General features: G+C 46.2%; 1 protein-coding gene across 1 annotated transcript in view; it reads left to right on the top strand.

The window, feature by feature from the left end:
- The window catches only part of mtmr11 (myotubularin related protein 11), a 51,267-nt gene extending 35,489 nt beyond the window's left edge, over window positions 1-15,778 (top strand). Inside the window, exons 13-17 of the mRNA XM_084441627.1 lie at window positions 2,937-3,109; window positions 5,299-5,469; window positions 8,608-8,826; window positions 10,377-10,700; window positions 13,427-15,778. Of these exons, the coding sequence (XP_084297753.1) occupies window positions 2,937-3,109; window positions 5,299-5,469; window positions 8,608-8,826; window positions 10,377-10,700; window positions 13,427-13,864 (1,325 nt within the window). The 3' untranslated portion in view covers window positions 13,865-15,778. The remainder of the gene's footprint in view (window positions 1-2,936; window positions 3,110-5,298; window positions 5,470-8,607; window positions 8,827-10,376; window positions 10,701-13,426) is intronic.
- Window positions 15,779-23,086: the final 7,308 nt, after the last annotated feature.

Below are 23,086 nucleotides of genomic sequence, written 5' to 3'. Positions count from 1 at the left end.
TCTTTCTCTGGCGTGTGTGTGACTGCTGGTGGTCTGTGGATGCTGTTGCGTGTGCTGTTGTGTGTGTCCTGACTGCTCATACTAACTAGACGGTTAATTAATAATCGACTTAATCAATCGATATTAAACTAAAGGACAAACTTGAATAAAAAAGTGGAGAAACATAATGAATGCAGAGGCTTCCATACAGGTGTACTACAGTTAACATCCCATCATGCACTGGGACCTGTATAAACATGCTGTGTCGGCCCAGTTGGCCTCCATTTTGGATTCAGATGGAAAGAGGAAAATATCTAAGGGACTTTGACAGATGGTTCATTATGGCACCGATGACAGGAGTTTCAGTCACAAAGACTGCTCAACTGGCCTGTCTCAGGAACCGTGACTAAAGTGACGTCTGTATTTAGATCCATGGGAAAGACATTAGTACATAGGAAATTGTGGTCGAAAGCGCACATTTGATGATTGCGATGCTTGTGCATTATTACATTACATTACAGTCATTTAGCAGCCGCTTTTACTCAAAGCGACTAACAATAATTGCATTTAACGTAGGAAAAGCAGATGTACTACTACTTGCCAGAACTCACAAGTGCATCTTCTTTCTAAAACAAGTGACTAAGAGCATAATCTAGTGTTGAAGGCAAAGTGCAAGAATAGCAATCTAAATTATTGTGATATGTCAGGAAAAACTACAAAAAGAAAGAAGAAAAAAGAGCTACTCTTCTTCATGTGACAGAGAATGTCAATGCAGGACATGATCAGACTGTCAGCAAGAACAGTCCGTTGACAACTGCATAGAGAGGGATATTCTGGTTCTGCATAGAGAGGGATATTCTGGTTCTGTATATAGAGGGATATTCTGGTTCTGTATAGAGAGGGATATTCTGGTTCTGTATGGAGAGGGATATTCTGGTTCTGTATATAGAGGGATATTCTGGTTCTGTATAGAGAGGGATATTCTGGTTATGCATAGAGAGGGATATTCTGGTTCTGTATAGAGAGGGATATTCTGGTTCTGTATGGGGAGGGATATTCTGGTTCTGTATATAGAGGGATATTCTGGTTCTGCATAGAGAGGGATATTCTGGTTCTGTATAGAGAGGGATATTCTGGTTCTGTATAGAGAGGGATATTCTGGTTCTGTATAGAGAGGGATATTCTGGTTCTGTATAGAGAAAGATATTCTGGTTCTGTATAGAGAGGGATATTCTGGTTCTGTATAGAGAGGGATATTCTGGTTCTGTATGGAGAGGGATATTCTGGTTCTGTATGGAGAGGGATATTCTGGTTCTGTATAGAGAGGGATATTCTGGTTCTGTATAGAGAGGGATATTCTGGTTCTGTATGGAGAGGGATATTCTGGTTCTGTATGGAGAGGGATGTTCTGGTTCTGTATGGAGAGGGATATTCTGGTTCTGTATGGAGAGGGATATTCTGGTTGTATGGCTGCCGACAGTTTGGGGTCCACGGGCAGCCCAAACACAGCCGGACTACCCATTCACTTCCATTCATTTTTTGGACTATGATCACACAAAAATGACCAAACCGATTTTGATGAAACTGTGTGATGATACAGGTGTATCATGGGCCAGCTTAGAACCCACTCAATTTTGGAGCAGATCCGAATCACGGGCCGGATCCACGGAAGAAAACACAACTTAGAACGAAGCCATCTCCCTGTGTGGGGGCGCTGGAGACACAGGGTTTGGACTGGGGTGTGCGGGGGTAGAGCCTGGAGTGCACCACTGCTGGGGCATTCAATTTTGGCACAGAGCCACGAAATGCATTCAGGAGCGGAGGTCTGTGCTTCCTGAGCACCATTTCTAGTTGTTGTTATTGTTGTTGTTGATGATGATGATGATGTGTGTTGACTGTTGATAGTATTGTTATATTATGTTGTGGTTGTGTGAGTTGACTGCTGACGGCCTGTGCTGTGTTTGTGATCAGAGGTGGATGACTGGGACATGCTGTGTTTTTATGCTCAGAGGTGGATGACCGGGACATGCTGTGTGTGTGTGTTCAGAGGTGGATGACCGGGACATGCTGTGTGTGTGTGTTCAGAGGTGGATGACCGAGACATGCTGTGTGTGTGTGTTCAGAGGTGGATGACCGGGACATGCTGTGTGTGTGTGTTCAGAGGTGGATGACCGGGACATGCTGTGTGTGTGTGTTCAGAGGTGGATGACCGGGACATGCTGTGTGTGTGTGTTCAGAGGTGGATGACCGAGACATGCTGTGTGTGTGTGTGTTCAGAGGTGGATGACCGGGACATGCTGTGTGTGTGTTCAGAGGTGGATGACCAGGACATGCTGTGTGTGTGTGTTCAGAGGTGGATGACCAGGACATGCTGTGTGTGTGTGTTCAGAGGTGGATGACCGGGAGATGCTGTGTTTTTATGCTCAGAGGTGGATGACCAGGACATGCTGTGTGTGTGTTCAGAGGTGGATGACCAGGACATGCTGTGTTTTTATGCTCAGAGGTGGATGACCAGGACATGTTGTGTGTGTGTGTTCAGAGGTGGATGACCAGGACATGCTGTGTGTGTGTGTTCAGAGGTGGATGACCGGGAGATGCTGTGTTTTTATGCTCAGAGGTGGATGACCAGGACATGCTGTGTGTGTGTTCAGAGGTGGATGACCAGGACATGCTGTGTTTTTATGCTCAGAGGTGGATGACCGAGACATGCTGTGTGTGTGTGTTCAGAGGTGGATGACCGGGACATGCTGTGTGTGTGTGTGTTCAGAGGTGGATGACCGGGACATGCTGTGTGTGTGTGTGTTCAGAGGTGGATGACCGGGACATGCTGTGTGTGTGTGTGTTCAGAGGTGGATGACCAGGACATGCTGTGTTTTTATGCTCAGAGGTGGATGACCAGGACATGTTGTGTGTGTTCAGAGGTGGATGACCGGGACATGCTGTGTTTTTATGCTCAGAGGTGGATGACAGGGACATGGGCTGCGTGGTGTCCAGCCTGGTGCAGGTGATGAGTGACCCTCACTGCCGGACCCAGCAGGGCTTCCAGGGGCTGGTCCAGAAGGAGTGGGTGACGGCTGGACATCGCTTCTACAGCCGCTTCAACTACCACCGCCACAGCGACAAGGAGGAGGTCGGTGCACCGTGTGTGTGTGTGTGTGTGTGTGTGTGTGTGTGTGTGTGTGTTTGGAGAATGTAATGGACGGCGAATCCATAGATAGTCTGTGTATGTATGTCTGTGTGCTGGTCACGGTACCAGAAATTCAGTAGTCGGTACCGGTACCAGTAAATTTCCACGGTACCACTGCGTACGCGCGTGCGTGTGAGTAATACATGCACGCGTGTAAAGTACAACATGCATGAGTACCGCAAGCAGCAATTCAACTGAACTGTGTAGCATTCTTGCTCGCTCATCACACAGCCTTGACCGAATGACAACGCGTTTATTTAGACAAACCACGTGACAAGTGTCAACAGTGCTACACGCTAGTGCTATCGCTAACTTGCTAGAAAGAGGCTAGCGTAGTCATAAAAAGGAACAGACATCCCCATCACGGTTCTTCCCCAAATGGCATCTCCCCAAACTTGGGTCTACTAGCACCGAAACATAAAACATAACATGCTACACGCTGTCAGTCCCACAGCCCAAGTGTCAATACACAGTGCCCTACACAATGTCAATCACTAATATTTTCACATTATCATCTACATGAATTCTCCTTACCAAATGGCTAATAGATGGCTTCTCCAACCGCATACTTACCTGTTTCTAGCCGAACTCGGTCGTCATCGTAGTGTTTTGTAGTGACAGTCTTAAGTAATCAACGAGTAACGTAACGTTATTGGGTTGAACTAGCGGTCAGTTGCGTCGGGCTCGGGCGGGATCGACAAGGCATGGGGGTTGCAGCCTAGATGACTGAAAAAGTCCAGTCATAATTCCACTTAAGTCTTGCAGCACCTAAACTAGGTAGCCCCTCACACGACTGCTAACCTGACGGGACTAGCAGTCCCTTATCCCCCCCATTAGCGAAATCAGGTTCAACGGTCACTCCGCCTGGTTCTGGGATCAAAACTACTCGATAAAGTATCGCAGAGAAGTTAGGCAAAGATAGGCTACTCACAGAAGCAGGAGGGTTGCGTCTTCAAAAACGCATGGTTTTGAAAGAAATGCACTGCTAATAAACATGTTCAATCTTACGCTCAAAACCAGCTCATATTTTCACAAAATGAATCACCGGCAAACGCTCGTCGTCTTCTACGCTGCTGTCATGGGTGTTGCGCTGTGATTGGAGGGCAGCACGCAGCAGCGTAGAAGAAGACAAGCGGCAAATTAAATAGAAAACACGGTACCTTCGGTACCATGGAAAAACGGGTACCGTCAGTACCGCAGCAATGTAAGTACCGAATTAGTACCGAAGTACCGAGTACCGTGACAAGCCTACTGTGTGCTAAGGACAGTGTGTATATTTGTGTGTGTGTGTGTGTGTTTATATGTATGCGTGTGTGTGTGTGTGTGTGCATGCATGTGTGTTTACGTATACGTGTGTGTGCGTGTTTGTGTGTCTGTGTGTGTATGTGTGCGTATGCGTGTGTGTGTATGTGCGTGCATGTGTATTTTACATATGCATGTGTGTGTGTGTATATGTGTGTGTGTGTGTGTGTGTGTGTGTGAGTGTGTGTGTATGCGTGTGTGTCTGCACAAGGTCTTGGCAGTGTTAGAGGTTATCTGAGGAGCAACATTAGATGCCAGTAGGCTGATTAGCATGACAACGTGCATCAGATTTCAACATGGAAGCCAGGTTCATATCCGGCTGCAGGACGCTGCTTCTCTAGGAGTCAGAGCCTCGCTGATTTACGTCTGAATACTGCGGGGCTTCTTCTCTACAGTATGTTTACATGGACATGTAGAGCGCACAGATCTGTGGACCCCCTCTGTCTAGCTGGGGTCCTCTCTCCCTCACTATTCCCCTGGGAAATTGAGACCTGGCAGGAACCTACTGTACTCAAAACACATTGCCTCTTCAGTAAACAGATGTGTCTTCAGATATACCCATCAATGACCTTGTCTCTCTGTCTCTCTCTCTCTTTCTCTCTCTCTCTCTCTGTCTCTGTCTTTCTCTCTCTCTCTCTCTCTCTCTCTCTCTGTCTCTCTGTCTTTCTCTTTCTCTCTCTCTCTCTGTCTCTCTCTGTCTGTCTCTCTCTCTGTCTCTCTCTCTCTCTCTCTCTCTGTCTTTCTCTCTCTCTCTCTCTGTCTGTCTCTCTCTCTTTCTCTCTCTCCCTCTCTCTCTCTCTCTCTCTCTCTCCCTCTCTCTCTCTCTCTAGGCGCCAGTCTTCCTTCTCTTTCTGGACTGTGTTTGGCAGCTGTGGTCTCAGTTTCCGTCCCGTTTCCAGCTGACCGGAGACTTCCTGCTGGCGCTCCACGACAGCGCCCACCTGCCCCTGTTCAGCAGCTTCCTGGCCAACTGCCAGAGAGAGAGGGACAGACGCACCCAGGTGAGACCTGCCAGAGAGAGAGGGACAGACGCACCCAGGTGAGACCTGCCAGAGAGAGAGAGACAGAGACAGAGAGAGAGAGACAGACAGAGAGAGAGGTGTAGACATACCCAGGTGAGACCTGCCAGAGAGAGAGGTGTAGTTGTACCCAGGTGAACTGGTCTCTTGCTCCTCCCCGTGTGTTTCATGAGGAATCTAAATGCTTTCAACCCCAAATCAGATTGTATTTGTATGCCGCTTTTCAAACCCAGAGGCAACACAGTGCTCTTTACAGAGGGGAGGGGAGGAGAGGGCCAGAGAAGGATGTGCCATCCTGGGGCTGTGCCATGCCATTGCCTGGCTCATTGGCTACATGGGATAGCTTATAATCAGTCATATTGCCCTGTAAATATAACATAAAAAAAACTAATAAAAAATGTTTTGAAGGAATAGAGAGAATTGCTATTTTCTGCTGCATATAGGCTATATTTTGATGATCTTAGACACATCACTTAAAGACAATGCTCGTTTTTGACAACCTGGACCTTATTTACGACATATTATAAGACGTTTGACTCGATCACCGAGATCACTTTGGTGTAGTTCGGAGGCATGTAGAAGAAATTTAAAATCCAGCGCGAGCCAGTATATCCATGTAATGGCGGTGGACGGGGCACTGAGAATGCAGTTTCTAAAAATCTATTTTCGGCCGCTAAACGGTTGTTTTCATCAATCTGATTTTTTGAATCGACAGTTGTGATTCCCCAAAGCGAGGCCTTGTTGTGGTTTTCAAATACGTGGTCTTTAGCCTCTGTAATATGATCTTTAAACGCCTTTCCCCACTTGCTCCAGCACGCATGCGCACAGCGCGCAGAGCGGCTATTTTCTCCGTCTCCTCACCCTCCTTTCAAGGAGCTCTTCGTCCGTATACTCTGGCTCAAAACGATATGGACGTCCGTCATATTCTAATTCATTTTCTAGATCCTCTAAATCTGACAAATATTCAGCCATATTGCACACAATATTCTAGGCACCAACAATCCGATCGTAGCCTACAGACGGAGAATAGCCAGTCTGCGCGCTGGCCTGTGCGCATGCGTGCTGGAGCAAGTGGGGAAAGGCGTTTAAAGATCATATTACAGAAAATTCAGTTGGTTTTCGTTTAGTTTAGGGAGCTATGTGTTAGTTAATAGGGAGCATTGTGTTAGTTTATAGACGCTATGTGTTAGTTTATAGGGAGCTATGTGTTAGTTTATAGAGAGCTATGTGTTAGTTAATAGGGAGTTATGTGTTAGTTTATAGGGAGTTATGTGTTAGTTAATAGGGAGTTATGTGTTAGTTTATAGAGTGCTATGTGTTAGTTTATAGGGAGTTATGTGTTAGTTTATAGGGAGTTATGTGTTAGTTAATAGGGAGTTATGTGTTAGTTTATAGAGAGCTATGTGTTAGTTATTAGGGAGTTATGTGTTAGTTAATAGGGAGTTATGTGTTAGTTTATAGGGAGCTATGTGTTAGTTTATAGAGAGCTATGTGTTAGTTAATAGGGAGTTATGTGTTAGTTAATAGGGAGTTATGTGTTAGTTTATAGAGAGCTATGTGTTAGTTAATAGGGAGTTATGTGTTAGTTAATAGGGAGTTATGTGTTAGTTAATAGGGAGTTATGTGTTAGTTTATAGGGAGTTATGTGTTAGTTTATAGGGAGTTATGTGTGAGTTTAGGGAGCTGTGTTAGTTTATAGGGAGTTATGTGTTAGTTAATAGGGAGTTCTGTGTTAGTTTATAGGGAGTTATGTGTTAGTTAATAGGGAGCTATGTGTTAGTTTATAGGGAGCTATGTGTTAATGCCATTGAAATAGCCGATCTTTAATAGTTTATAGGGGAGTGTTAATCCGGCCAATAGCCGATCGGCGTTATAGTTATATTGTCCTGTGCACCTCATGCTGGAGAATTACACTGACTGTAATAACGCAGTGTGCCCTCATATAACACAATGTACCACTTTGAGGCCAACGTGGAGAATATTTGAAGCAATGGTGAGAATGGCTGTTTTCTGTAGGTTATATTTTGACGACGCATCAAACCCGGAGAACAAACCCAGCAGTTTCCCTTGGTGGATATTTCTGAAGTACGTTTTGACGTTTTGCTGCTCACAAAATGATCACAATTATGTCCTTTAGGCCTATTTCCTTGTCCCATGGTAAAAAGTTTAATTGTCCTTCTACTACAAACAGACTGTTTGGTTTTCATAAAGGGATGCTGGAAACAGACTTCCCTTGCCAGAGGCAAAAACAGCAAATTAATTATTTCGGTTTACTTATATTAAATACTACCGTTTATAGTGTGATGCAAATGTGTGTTCTTGTCATTTGTTTATTTGTTTAAATATAATATTATTAGATAATATTAGGTATGCAATATCCTTGAAAGACCCTGTTGGTTTGTTTTTTCATGTTATGGTAGGCCATTGCTGTGAGTCATTCTAGGCTATACTGTAGCTAACAGACACTGGTAATAGCCTATCTAATGCATGGACATAGACATCTGTTGTTTTTACAGTATGTATTTACTGTGTTTACAAATGTAGTTATGAAATCATTTGACGGTGCCGTCTCCATGACACACATGTGCAGGCGATTTTGTTCCAATACAAAGTTTCAATCCTTTAATAACTGGCCTTTTTGTTTTGTAAATTGTTTGCTTCATTGATTAAAAACAAATAAACAAGTCTCATTTCAGTAAAATCATTCATATGTCAGAAGCCTGGCGCTGGAAAGGACAACTGTGGGAATAACAGGGTTAACGGGTCGGGGTTTTGCAGCGGCGCGGTTTGGACCTTGAACCAAAAACCCTTCCCTGACCTCTCAACGAGACGAGGGAGCAAGCTGCTGGAAAATGGAATTTGCTTGGCACTTTTTTACAGAGCACTGCGCATGGAATAAACGCTACGTAACACTATCAGAAGTAGAGTAGATAAATAATTTCAGGTTTTTTATCTACGTAGCGTTAGCTGGTCCAGTCAACCAAATTAGCTCCTTTCAGAACAAGGATCTGGCGCCTCAACCTTCGCCAAGAAATGATTTCTGAACCTTGTTTGTTTAACCTCCTGTCTCCATTTTGTTTGTCTAACGTGTCCCCCCGGTGTCTGTCTCGTTTCCCCCAGCACCTGTCCCAGAGCTACACGCCGGTCAACGGCTGGAGAGACGTGCTGCCCACGGGCTCGACCTCTGACCCCTCGGACCCCCCGCTGCCACCCGTGTGGGACTGGGACCTGCAGTACAGCAGCCAGAGACGGGCTCGCTTCACCCAGCCCGTGGCCCCGCCCACACCCCCCACGCCCGTACTCAACGGCAACCTCAACACCAACCCCGACGCACACAGGGTAGGGCCTGGTCCGCTGGTCACAGGGTAGGGGCTGCTGGTCTGGTTATCACAGGTTAGGGTCTGCTGGTCTGGTTATCACAGGTTAGGGTCTGCTGGTCTGGTCTGGTTATCACAGGTTAGGGTCTGCTGGTGTGGTCTGATTATCACAGGTTAGGGTCTGCTGGTCTGGTCTGGTTATCACAGATTAGGGTCTGCTGGTCTGGTTATCACAGGTTAGGGTCTGCTGGTCTGGTCTGGTTATCACAGGTTAGGGTCTGCTGGTCTGGTCTGATTATCACAGGTTAGGGTCTGGTTATCACAGGTTAGGGTCTGCTGGTCTGGTCTGGTTATCACAGGTTAGGGTCTGCTGGTCTGGTCTGGTTATCACAGGTTAGGGTCTGCTGGTCTGGTCTGGTTATCACAGGTTAGGGTCTGCTGGTCTGGTTATCACAGGTTAGGGTCTGCTGGTGTGGTCTGGTTATCACAGATTATGGTCTGCTGGTCTGGTTATCACAGGCTAGGGTTTGGTGGTCTGGTCTGATTAACACAGGGCAGGTTCTGCTGGTCTGGTCTGGTTATCACAGGTTAGGGTCTGCTGGTCTGGTCTGGTTATCACAGGTTAGGGTCTGCTGGTCTGGTTATCACAGGTTAGGGTCTGCTGGTGTGGTCTGGTTATCACAGGTTAGGGTCTGCTGGTGTGGTCTGGTTATCACAGATTAGGGTCTGCTGGTCTGGTTATCACAGGTTAGGGTCTGCTGGTGTGGCTATGGTTATTGGTTGTGAATGAATGAATGAATGAATGAATGAATGAATGAATGAGTACTTGTCTGATTGCCAGCAGCGAGTCACTCTGTGTTCCACTTAAAACAACTTTTTTAAGTCTTTACTGTATCTAAATAAAAAGCCTATGTGTTATAACTCAAAGGTATTTTAAAAAATTGCCTGGCAGATTTATATTCCTTATTGTCCTCGGTGTTTCACGTCCTCATATCTATTGTACAACTGACATCTCAAAACAAAAGCTTGGCCTACGTGCGTGACAGGCCTCAGAGCTTCGGTATCAAACGTTACATCACTATTACCAGCTAAACTCGTTCTTCCATTAGCAAGTGTTGGATGTTTTGTTCCCAATGTGCAACAACAGCATCACGAGCGAGATAAAGGGAGAGATACTGACATTTCTTTCCTGATAATCTGACGGAATGAGACAGCAGAGACCTGGTAGGTCAGGTGAGCTGAGGGCGTGACGAGAACAGCCAGACTGACAGAACAGACCAGAGCACCATGACATTCATGATGTGAGACGGTCATGTTTATTTTATGAAAGGCTCATGGCCATAGTCCGACTTGTTTTATTACTCGCTGATCACGAGGGCCACCGACACACAGGGCTCACAGCTAAGGACCACAGCACCCCCGTGTGGGGGCTCCCCAGTACTGTAACAGGTTAAGTTCAATGACGAGCTACACACAATGAGACGCTGCAGTATGTGGTGCCAAGTCACTGATTTGTCCCTCCCCACCCCGCCCCCCCCCCTCCTCTCTGCCCCCTCCATCCTCTCTGCCCAGCTCAGTGACACCGTTTCAGGCTCCGTGTTCCTCCTCGCCCGAGGCTCCTTCTCCTGCTCTGCCAACCTGCTCCCCTGGCGCAGCGGTGGGGGGGGTTCGGCTGTCTACCGGAAGAGCCACCGCCGGGCGCCATCCTCGGAGAACCTGCCCGGCCTGGAGAGGCTCCTGAAGGCCTGGGCCCTGGCCGAGGTCCCCCAGGGCCTCCCCAGCACCACCGGACCCCAGGGGCCCCTGGACCCCTACGAGCCCCTGCTGCCCCTGCTCCTGGGGCCCTGTGTTGGGCTGTGGAGAGGGTGTTACCTCCGGGGGGCGCTCCACGCACAGGTAACACAACTGAGCCTGAACTCAAGGGGTTGGAGAGATGATGAATGGGTTGAGTGATGGGAAGTTCCCCACGCTGTTCATTTAGCTGTGTTATGCACAGTCAAGGCCTTTTGGAGAAAAGCTAAATATATACTGTGAGGCGCCCTCTCCGATGGTAGGGTCAGGGGTCACATCACGGCCCGTAGGCAGCACTGGTGTCGGGGGAATGAGGAAGGTGGGTGCGCACCCAAAATGTGTGTGTATACTGTGACATGTTTTGCGTTTTATGTCTGGTCATTTTTTTGTGATAATGTGTAATGTCAGTTTTTATTTATTTATTAAGTCTTTTAATGTGTGTATATATTAGCTACTTTTGTAAATTCTGCAATCTTTTTCAGTGTAAACTGCGATTGTGAATTAAATAAACTCAAACTTCAAACCTTAACCAACTAGCAATAAGATCAAACCCAAAACAGGAGGATTTATTCTTTCACAGAACGAAACTTGAAAATAATCACCAACAATAACCGAACAGCAAACAAGGGGTAACAACTATAAACCAAAACCACAAAGGGAGAGGAGGACTGTGTGAGGGGTGTGCCTAAAACAACAAGGGCCATGAGCTTCCCTATCCACTAACTAACTAGAAGCATCAAAAACTACTACTAGGCCCTAACACTAACCTAAAAGCTGTACACAGAAAGGTGTGACACCCACTCGCCCTAACCTGGTGTATAACTAAGGGTTACCTGCGTGATGAGGTGTTACCCATGGGTTTCTTACCCAGCCCCTCTCCACTAGGACTACTGGAAACAGGACAAGGCAACTAACAAAACCCCACACCAAACACTAGATTAACAGACAGAACAAAAGTAGGCCTACAAACAAACATGGCAACCCTCTCCTTCTTTGCACATAGAACAACACAGAATATATGTAAGAAGGGGTGGCGGTATAGCTCAGGAGGTAGAGCGGGTCGTTCAGTGATCATAGGGTTGGTGGTTCGAATCCCGGCTTCTCCTGACTACCTGTCGAAGTGTCCTTGGGCAAGACACTGAACCCCAAATTGCTCCCAATGAGCAGGCTAGCACCTTGCATGGCAGCTGCCGGCATTGATGTGTGAATGGCAGGGCAGGGGGATGATTGGACACAGGTGGAGTCGGTGATAAGTTGATTGGCTGGACACAACAAGCACAATGATGAACCTGGGGAAGACAGACGAGGACAGAACAGAACCATAGGAGGCCGTAACAACTGCATCTGTGAAGAAGTGCTGTCAGCTGGCTGAATAGCAGGCTCATGTGAAACTGGTGATTCACACACGGAACCGTGATGAGAGCCTGGTTCTGCTCTCTAGAACCCCGTCACCATGGTGATGTTCATAAAGGTATCTGCCTCTGCTGGTTAAACTGCAGTATTCACTGGCGGCTGAAAAGCTGAATGAGACAAAGAAACATTCACACTTTATTTAATCAAATGTTACAGACAGTGTTTTTTCTAGACAGGTTAGAAGAAGAAGAAATCTTTATTTGTCAAACAGCACAATCCAACAAACGTGCAATAGGCGACACAGACATGCATTTAGGTTCGCATATGAAATGTTCTCTGCTCTGAATCCGTCCTGTCATCCTTAGGCATCCAGTAGGCATCGTGTATGGGCCGCGCCCGGTGACCAATCCAAGTGCTCCTGTACGTATTCGTCAGGGATGGATTTCATTTCATTTCAAACCTTTATTTATACTCGTGAAACACTGAGGTTTCCCAAAATCCACAGAATTTTCCCCAAAAAATTCAAAATGGTGGAAATGGGTTCTTGAGGCAAATTTGTTCGTCATGAGGAGAGACATATGTGTGCAAAGTTTCATGACTACGTCAAACGGGGCATGAGATATGCCTGTCATATGCCTTTGAGAGCGTGATGGCTGGCTTTTCACACAAATGCTTATATCGACATTACATTTTAATCTGGTAATGTAATACAATGACAGGGGCCTGGGTCAAGGGGTGTAGGTATCTCATAATTGGACCACAACGGACAACAGTGCGATTCACCTGAGGCCGAGGCCTAATAGATGTCAGCCCAGTTTGAGAGGCGAACAGGGATTCTAACTGTGGTTCTAGTGGGTATGTGTTGAGGACTCGCTGTCACATGGAGAGGTAGACAATCACCAGAAAGCCCTGATATAGCCCCATCCATAGGAGCAGGAGGTCTGTATTCATGGAGTACACCGTCTTTAAAATGGATCGGACTTACCCCACATCAGACCCTGCATGACATCAGAGCCAGGTCCATACTCACTGACCACAGACGAGTGCCTGACCTGCTGGGATGGAGGCCATCCCAGGCAAAGAGGTCCCGTCGGTTCCAGAAGGTGGGGAAGTTCTCAATGAAAGGAACCCTCAGCTGGCAGTGGTAGCCTTTCAACCAGATGTGATGCTGGCGGATCCTGCTGTATTTGGCGTCACCATATTGGGGGGGAGGAGGGGACCGGACTGGAGGTCTTGCCCAACCCCAGAACCGTGCTATAGCGTTGGCCATCTGTTCTTCTGCATGTTTTTCGTATTGGGTTCTTTATAGGGGGAACCCTTGCGAACACAGGGAGAACATGCAAACTCCACATGGAAAGGCTTGGGTGTCCCAAGTGGGAATCAAACCCAGGACCTTCCTGCTGTGAGGCGACACTTAAGTGGTGATTTTGACCTGATGAACTAACAGAACCCTGTCGTTGTGTGTCTGTCCTCCCCAGGCGTTCTCCCACCCCATCTCCTCCTCCACCCAGCACCCTGTGGAGCAGCTGGCCTGGGAGGTGCAGAATCTCCGGGACAGGCTGGCGTCATCGGCCACCCCCACCGGAGCTAGCCCGTCCAATAAGAGAGCAGAGCCCCGGAGGACGGACGCCAACCTCAACCAGAACGCCAACAACGGCACCTTCCTCTTCCCTGCCTCCAGGCCTCTGGGCCCGGGTACGACCAGACCGCTGCCCCCTGCTTCCGGCCTCCTCCAGTCCAGGGGTCCGCCCCCGGCCGCCGCCCCGCCCACCAGGCCGGCCCACAGGGATGGGGGCAACAAGCACACCTTCCTGTTCGGGGGCCCGCCCTCAGACGCTCGCCCCGAGCAGCGCCGCGTCCCAGTGCCTGGTAACGCCAAGCTGCCCAAGAGCAACGGGCCTTCACTAGGCTCCTAAGCTCTGGAGCACCCCCTCCCAGGACTTATCAGCACAAATGGTATGATCCTTTGCCTCGGCACAAATGGTACGATCCATTCCCTTAGCTGACTGAGCTATAATGAGATCACCCACCCACAGGCACACCCTGAAGCTCCACAGTCCCCTCACTCTGACCCTGACCACCTCCCTGTCACAGCCGGTTTGAGACACTCAGGAGATAAGGAACAGAGCTCGGTGTTTTGGGCAGGGAGTGACCAGCAGTAATTATGCAGTGTTTAGTGCTAAGCACATACTGACAAGACTTTCCTGCCCTTTGATGTAAACTAAAGTGCTTTTGCTGGGACAGCGAACAACGGTTTTGTGTGAATCTCAAACAAATGTATTCAGTATTTTTGTGGTAAATGTTAAGAGGTGATCTCTGACTCAGAATGAGTAATGGTCTGATGACGCATCATCAGAATGCACAACCAGGAACAGAAAGCACAACCAGAATCTGAGATCCAGTAGAGGGTTTAACAAGTATTGTGAATAAGTTTAGAATTATACACCCTGTTTTTTTGACCAGATGTTTTCAGACTGTTGTCCTGTAGTGTATATTTTTGTCATTTAAAAAAATGGAATAGAATACATTCATTTGTATGTCCGAAACCAATTCAACCTCAAGTGGAAAAACTCAAGAGAGCTTTTCGCCAAGTGAACATTAGGAAAGACATAGGTGTCATCCAAAAACATGCATTTTTTAACAGCCCTCGTGTCCAGCAAATCAGATCTGGAATTTAGGGCATGAGAGCTATTTTGGTATTCTGTTCTCATATCCTCCTACGTGCATGTACGCTGGAGACCTACATTCATTCAGTTCTGTGTATTACATTATTATTATATTAGCATATGTGTGTGTCTCCATATGGACATGCTTAGTGAGTACAGTAGGCTACACGTAACAGTACAATTGCTGTCCATGAGGGAGATAAAAGTGGGACAACCGCTCATATTTTATACAGTACCTACTTTGTTTGTATCTCTACTTTGAGTATTATGCTGTAAGTATTATAGACCCTTCTGGACATATGAGTTTTGACAGTGTAATAATGAGTAATGTGATTTCTGAATAGATGTGCCTAGGATGGGAGTGTTCATCTCTCTGGTGTGATTGCTCAAAAACATTATTGTGATGGTTGATGTTCCTACTTATAATATGTATATAATATGTAACATTTATTTGGTACTGTTATTGTAGGAAACTTTTTTTTTTTTTAAGTAAGAGAACCCCCTTTTCTCAAATGTTTTTGCATCATTTTACATCTCTGGTTCTGGCTGCTAGTGTCCATTCTGCTGTAGGCTACTGTACCATTCAGGTCAAGGACTTCTAAGTGCGTCATATTTTTTTTAGTAGAAAGTAGAACTGGTATCAGATCAAGGGTATGTTGTTTTCATGGATACTAAGCATCAAATACACTGACATCATTCCCTTAATAAACAAGGTTATTTCTATTAATCTACATTTATACACAAGTAAACATGTACTGTTGCAGTGTGTCCTGTACATGAACTGATAATTCATAACCATTGTCAAGATGTCTCCAGGATGACACTCTAAATTATTAATGTAGTGTAAATATTCATGAATATGACAAGATACTGGCTGATGTCAGTTCTAATAATTAGGGTTTTGGGGGATGTGATGCCAGTCATTTTGCCCAGCTCTTCCATGGACAACACACAATGGTCACCACATTTCATGACATGGCTACATAAATGGTGTATTTATGCTTCTGAAACTTATAGTGAACCTCACTTCCAGCATGCAAACTGTTTCTATAAGATATTACATTATTGAACTTTTTTTGGTACCATTTAATGTGTATTTGCCAGGTGTACATATTTTTTGTATCTGCATGTTATGATCTTTAACATCTTGATAAATAAATGGTATGATTTATTCATAACTGTCCTTGCTAGTCTGTGTTCAGAGAAACACAACACAGCTAAGAGTAGTATGCAATTGACAAACTTTATTTTTTAGTAAAATAAATATTTACAATATGATTTTAAAAGGCTTACTTTACAAATAGTATGGCAGTCTGTACAATATAACTTAAATTAAAACCCATCATCTGTATGTACACTCACATTAAAGCAATCTCTTAAGGTGCAAATATCTACTTTCACAGAAAAAAACAATCAACTTAAAACATCTAGGCGCATTATATTAAAACATTAAATATTAAAACACCTAGACCCACTAATATTAAAACATCTAGGCCCACTAATATTAAATACTATATCACGTTATATGACGCTCTGGCAGTTTCCACTGATGGCTTTGGCAATTACTGTACTTGAACATTAGTTTTAATGTCACATGCATTTCCACCATCCTCATCCTTTACCCTGACAAATAACACACATGAAGAGCGGCCATTTTCTCCAACCTCAGCGGAAGAGGTGATGCGTTCACGTGACAAGGCTCAGGACATGAAACACACAAAATGGCTTCCTTATCATCAGAGGAGATAAACACAGACTTATATAGTAACAGCCACTTCCTCCAACCTCGGTGCGTGAGGAGACGCAAACATGAAAAGGTTCAAGACATAAAATGGCTTCCTTTTAGAGGAGATAAAAACACTAAAAGACCCTGGCGGTGAGCAGCGCTGCGAGCTCCGTGTCACCCCCACCTGTTCCCGTGCTCGAGCGCGGCGTGCTGCTCCTGCAGGACGCCGTAGGGGCCCGAGCAGAGCCCTGGGGGGGCGGGCCCCAGGTCGCCGAGGTGCCGGAGGGACTTGCACATGGGGCAGGGGTAGTCGGAGAGGCCCTCGATGTCCTCGAACGCCAGGTTGACGATCTGGTCGGTGCAGCGGTCGCAGTACAGGTGGCCGCAGGCGAGGCGCTTGAGGCGGGCGTCGTAGGAGATGCAGCACTGGCAGTGAGGCAGGTCGGGCCCCAGGGACAGGGAGCCCGTCAGGGAGCTGCTCTCCAGGCTGCCTGCCTGGCTGGTGCTCAGCTTGGTGGGGGACCTGAGGGGCAGAGGAGGGGTTAGGGACCAGGCTCGACGACACAGATTCAATTCCACAGAAAAAAATAAAGTCAATTCCAGCACACTTATCACCTCTGCATTGATTTTTTTTTTTGATTTTTTTTTTAAGAGGTCTAACGTTTCCATCACAGCGACCTTTTCTCCAGACACATCAATCATGAAGTGACAGTGCTTAAATGCAGCCCACAATTGCACAATAGTCCCCAGCTGTGCTGGAGGTGTGTCCATGATCTCACACAACCGTTCACCCGTTCCACGCTTCACCAACTGTGAAAACACACCACATACACAATGGTGCATATTCACAATCCCTTTGACACAAACAAGCAGCACACCTTTTTCAGGTTAGTGGTAGGCTACATGGGCTGTAGCCGACAGCCCAAGTCCACAGTGTCCAAACCCTATGGGGTCCTACAACTTCAGACTCGCACAGCTGTGGGCTACTGTACCAGCGTGGGCTGTATTTAATCATTGTGTCACTTTATGATTCATCTGTCCGAGAAAGGTCCTTGTGACCAGAACGTCGACTCTTCTTTTTAATAAATCAATACAGAGGTGACAGTGTGTTAGAATTCACGTTTTTCATTGGAATTGGGTCTTTAGGGGATTATCTGCTCCTCAAAAGAGAAAGCAGGTGGTGTGGATTGTCCTCTACTCATCTCGGAGACTCAGATTAAGCCTTAACTATAGCAGCAATGGAAATCGATATGGGGGTAGGCTACTAATAGCCTAGGCCTACTCCCTACTGTATCCTTAATATTCGTTTGGGTATAGTTGCCGGCTTTTATTTAGAATTTAGGCCTACACTTTAAAAGCATATATTTTATACTGGATAGAAAGGTTATCCTAATGAATGTATCGGTCATTCTACTATGAAGCTCATTTCTGAGAAATGCTAGAGAATCTGGCTCCCATTTTGCCTCACAAACCTGTTGTCATAACAACTGAAGTAGGAGGAGGATGTTCCACTCGAGGAAATAAAAACGAGATTATCTTGATGAAATGGCACGAGGAAGTGCGACATTAGGAAACGTGACATGAGGCAAGTTCTGACAATCATATCAACTGAATTGTATGCCTAGTGGTATGTCCATTCCAAGCACTAAGTCATTGACTGTCTACAAAATTTCTCCCAACTGATGCTCTGTGAAAACTGTGTTAATTTTCTCACCTCGAAGACGCCGAATCTTTTAAACAGTCGAAGCTCAGAGCCGCTAAAATTCTCCAGAACAGGTCCATTCCGATGCCCATCATGGTAGCGCCAATATTTCATCGACCGGGATTCTGAAGAACATCTTCCTCGCGTCGGTCATATTTAAACATGACACGCTACACCGTCTTCTGTTGTCTGTAAACAAATCACCTGATAGCCTACGAATAGATTAAATGTGCCACGATCAAAGTCGCTACTAAACAATAATGTCCTGTTACACCAGGTCCAGTCGAAAGAATATGAATGGCTATGTAAAAATGTAGGCTACATCGCTTTCGTTGGTGTTTGTCTCCGTCTGGTCCGCGGCATGGAGAGAAACGAGCGCAGCTGGAGTGATCAGTAATCAGAGACGCGCGCCACGCGACGCGCGTCTGTATTTCACCACTCTGGATAAAAGCGAAACCGCAGATTCTGCTCATCGCCCATATTTTAAATACATGTGATTTAAAATCTCGTACTTCGTGTTCATAACTGGTATGATAGGCACAATAGTGTTCTTTTTGTCGATACGTTCGTTCGTGATGGTATTCAGGTGACATAAGATCATAACGATCCAGTTTGCCGTTTGAAAACCACGGGGTGGCGATATATCCTGGAAATAATCGATTTTAAGGCGTTCAGCACCAGTAAGTGTTTCGAAGATGTCTTTAAAATAGGCTACAGAGATTAAGCTTTAAACGTAGGCTATCTGTGATGGACACATAATCGTTATTTATTGGATTATAGGCCAACTTGGAACTGTAGCCTGATTAGGCGTAGCCTATAACTGGAAACATCAACATAGCCCTAGAAGAATGGACCATTACTTCATCATTGTAGCCAGGAAATTGGATTCTTTTATAATTAAATTGCGTCAGTGACAATGCCATGCAAGCCCTGGGTAGTTTCAGAGATCAACACAGAGAACACTGTTTTTCTCAATTAAAACCCAATTAGAAGCTAATAGCCATAGATTACCATGAATTCCCCTCTATTGTACAAAGGTAGAGTATGGGAAGCTGCCAGTGTGTTGCTTGTTGAGATGGTAATCTTTTCTGTCACTAGTTTCTCCCAGAAGCCGACCCATCTGCCGGATGGTTCCTCCAGCTGTGAGGGTGTTGATGAGTTCTGGCAGGTTCCTCACAGGGGGGGCAGGGCCATCTGTGAGAGGTTTTAGACCAGTGATTCGGGATGGCTCTTCCCTCTTGGTCATTCTGAAGCACCTTCTACAGTGACAGGATATGTGTTTACACAGGATAATGTGTGGGAGAGGATTATGGTAATGGTAAATGGACAGCACTTATATAGCTTCAGTTTTATTATGGCCTTTCATTCATCCATTCACACACACATTCACACACCAATGGCGGCAGATGCCATGCAAGGTGCTAGCCTGCTCATTGGGAGCAATTTGGGGTTCAGTGTCTATATCCTATAGGCTATTTCAAAACACAATTATACTGTATATATATTGTCAGAGGGTTACATACACTAACCCTAGCACAGAGGTGGGCTTCATGACTTCTGTTTGACCTCATGTGCCGGTTTGAACAGTAGAGCTCCAGCGTGCTCTCTCAGGCCAGCGCCTGCTGGGGAGTGTTTAATACCCAGAGAGATTACATCTGTTGATCTTTCATCCCCTCCAATCACAGCTCTTGGCTGGTCCCTTGCGTATTTGCACTCTTTATGGTCATGTGACAGTGATAGTTGTTGTTACTGTGTTGGTGCATGCTGGGTATTTTCTCCTGTAAAGCAAATTGGTCCTCTGCGATGAAACACTAGACTAGACTGTACTGTACTGTACTCTGCTCTATTCTGCTCTACTGTGCTGTACTCTACTGCACTCCTCTGTACTCTACTGCACTCTTCTGTACTATACTGCACTCTTCTGTACTCTACTCTCTATTGTATTCTACTCTGCTGTACTTTGCTCTTCTCTGCTCTGTTGTACTTTGCTCTACACTGCTCTACTGTACTCTACTATACTCTTCTCTACTCTATGCTGCTATACTCTACTGTACTCTACTCTGTACTGTATTCTACCCTACTCTGCTTCACTCTACTCTACTGTACTCTACTCTCTCTACTCTACTCTGCTTTGCTCTGCTCTACTCTGCTCTACTCTCAACAATGCTAGATATGACGTGATGTTTCTACCTGCCTCACCTTACATCTGCGTGAAGGGATGGGGGGAAGGTGGGAGGGAGTTAGGAAGCGAGGAAGGAAAGGAGGTATGGGAGGAGGAAGAAAGGAAGGAAGGAAAGGAGGTATGGGAGGAGGAAGGGAGGGCAGGTGGAAGGGAGGAAGGAAGGAAGGAAGGAAGGAAGGAAGGAAGGAAGGAAGGAAGGAAGGAAGGAAGGAAGGAAGGAAGGAAGGAAGGAAGGAAGGAAGGAAGGAAGGAAGGAAGGAAGGAAGGGAGGGAGGTAGGTAGGTAGGTAGAAAGGGAGGTAGGTAGGAAGGAAGGGAGGTAGGGAGGGAGGAATGGAGGTAGGAAGGGAAGGAGGTAGGGTGGAAGGGAGGGAGGTAGGAAAGGAGGAAGGAAGGGTGGTAGGAAGGGAGGGAGGTAGGAAGGATGGGAGGTAGGCAGGGAGGGAGGAATGTAGGGAGGGATGTAGGAAGGGAGGGAGGTAGGGTGGAAGGGAGGGAGGAATGTAGGGAGGGATGTAGGAAGGGAGGGAGGGAGGGTGGAAGGGAGGGAGGAATGTAGGGAGGGATGTAGGAAGGGAGGGAGGTAGGGTGGAAGGGAGGGAGGGATGTAGGGAAGGATGTAGGAAGGGAGGGAGGTAGGGTGGAAGGGAGGGATGTAGGAAGGGAGGGAGGTAGGGTGGAAGGGAGGTAAGAAGGGAGGGAGGAATGTAGGGAGGGAGGTAGGGTGGAAGGGAGGGAGGAATGTAGGGAGGGAGGGAACATGAAGCCTGGTCGTGTGAACCACTTTACTGATCTGACTACAGCAGAGAACATCGGAGAGGTGTCGGACAGGAGAACCTACTTCTGGATGTTACGCTCTGCATCATGGTCATGTGATCTGTCACCTTCACAGCCTCAGTCTCTCATTCTTATCGTACTTGAGGTGAGGAAAGAGCTACAACTATTTAAACCGGAGGTGGGAGGGAGATTGAAGGGCACCGGGCTGAGACCAGTAGATATTAGGCTCCAGAAACCGCCTGCTCTACAGCCGGTCAATAGATCTCTCTCTAATACACAGTGGCAGCTCAACGCCTGAGGCTAATTGAACTGGACTCATCTGGGCTGGTAAGATCCTGATAGTGTAGTGACAGTTGGCTTGGTGACAGGTGATAGGACTTTGAGTTTTGTTTTGTTGTGTGTGTGTGTGTGTGTGTGTGTGTGTGTGTGTGTGTGTGTGTGTGTGTGTGTGTGTGTGTGTGTGTGAGAGAGAGAGAGAGAGAGAGAGAGAGCTACATAGAAAGGTGGTGTAAATACTATCTTGAAGTGTAGGCTCAATCGATGCTGTGTACTCATATAAATCCACTATTCTTACAATAAATAGCATCCATGTTATAATGCACATTCTATTCCAAGCGCTATCTGGTTTAATTCAAATACTCGAATCAGCCAAGGCAATGTCATGCTGTCACACGTTTTCATGGCCAATTATAGGCACGGGCTGCAGCACGTGTGGGGAGAGGCGTCTCGTGCACAGCTCATTGCACCAACCATTTGGTGCATATGGCGAAAATGACAGTCGAATCCATTCCAGTTTAACGCAAAAAAAAATAAAATATAAAAATAAAAATCAGGGAGCAATCCATGTGGAATGTACACACGTTTTCATAAGCACCTTTTTTCATAAGCGTCCTATGTTTTATGAATTCGTGAATGTTGCCTCATAGAAACCAATCTCTCTGAAATCTCTGAAATGCTACAACGTCCTCCTTCAAACGAGCCCCCTCTCCGAGAAGAATGGTGCGCTCTGGAGGAGAGATGGAGGAGGTGGAGGAGGGGTGCTGGAGGAGAAGGATGCTCTGTGTGGTAGGGGGAGCGCTCACGTTCTACGTCAGCCATCCTGGCACATCACAGGGACTGGATGAGCAACCACGGACCCGTTTTCACTAAACCGGATTTTAAATCTTTTGCTCTTTGACAGGGTGGCATCCTTTAATAAATATAATTAATCAAAGTCAACTGAAATCGCCCCGATCTTTACGCTCGAGGTAAGGGATTGGATATTGTTTTTTATGATTAACTTTCTTTGCTCCATATGCATGTCAACTGCTTTTTGAACAGATCCTTAGCAATTGTGATAACAGCTGATATTCTCAGATCGGCCATATCTAGACTTTGTTGGCAACAATATTTTGAGCGATGAAAAATATCTTCCACAGCCGTCACCGTTCAGCCCTCGACCCCCACCCCCATTCTAGAACGAACAGCGACACGAAAGAGCCAGACTTGACAGATTTGATCATTATTTTGCCACACACCTGCGTCGAAATCAAACCCAGATATAAAGGATATTTTCACCGAGATGAACCCGTAGCTTTTTTCTTTGGCCCGAGGGTCTCGTGCGTAACGAGAGTGTAAAATCCGTGAAGTGACATCACAGCCATAACCTTTCTCCCAAATAACCTGACAGAATGACATGCTGCAAATTCCACACCAATATGATTATAAGGATAGCATATTAGGATGTTACACTCAAATCCTTTAATCCAGTTTGTGGAAGGTTGTTGTTGGTTTAGGATACCCCCTCCACCCCAACCACCCCACCGCTCCTCGAATACAGGATATTCGCCCCTCTGAACGACAACAGTAGCATACTGTTGAACATCTGTCTTGTGAATATGTTTTAAATTTATAGCGATAGATGAAGTGACACAGTATCGTTTAACGTCCGCGTTCCCTGCACGCAAATGACCTTGTAGAACTCGCGCGCCACGGGGAGTGCCAGGCTACTCCAGACACCAACGACGAATTGTACAAGGAGAACGACATACGCGATTTATAATTTCACAATTTTTATACAATTTCATTGCGTCTGCTACAATGACCT

This window comes from Borostomias antarcticus (assembly GCF_949987555.1).
Source record: "Borostomias antarcticus genome assembly, chromosome: 8".
In the NCBI taxonomy this organism is placed as follows: domain Eukaryota; kingdom Metazoa; phylum Chordata; class Actinopteri; order Stomiiformes; family Stomiidae; genus Borostomias; species Borostomias antarcticus.
Note: the sequence above shows the minus strand (reverse complement) of the source record. Positions and strands in the feature narration are given on the sequence as shown.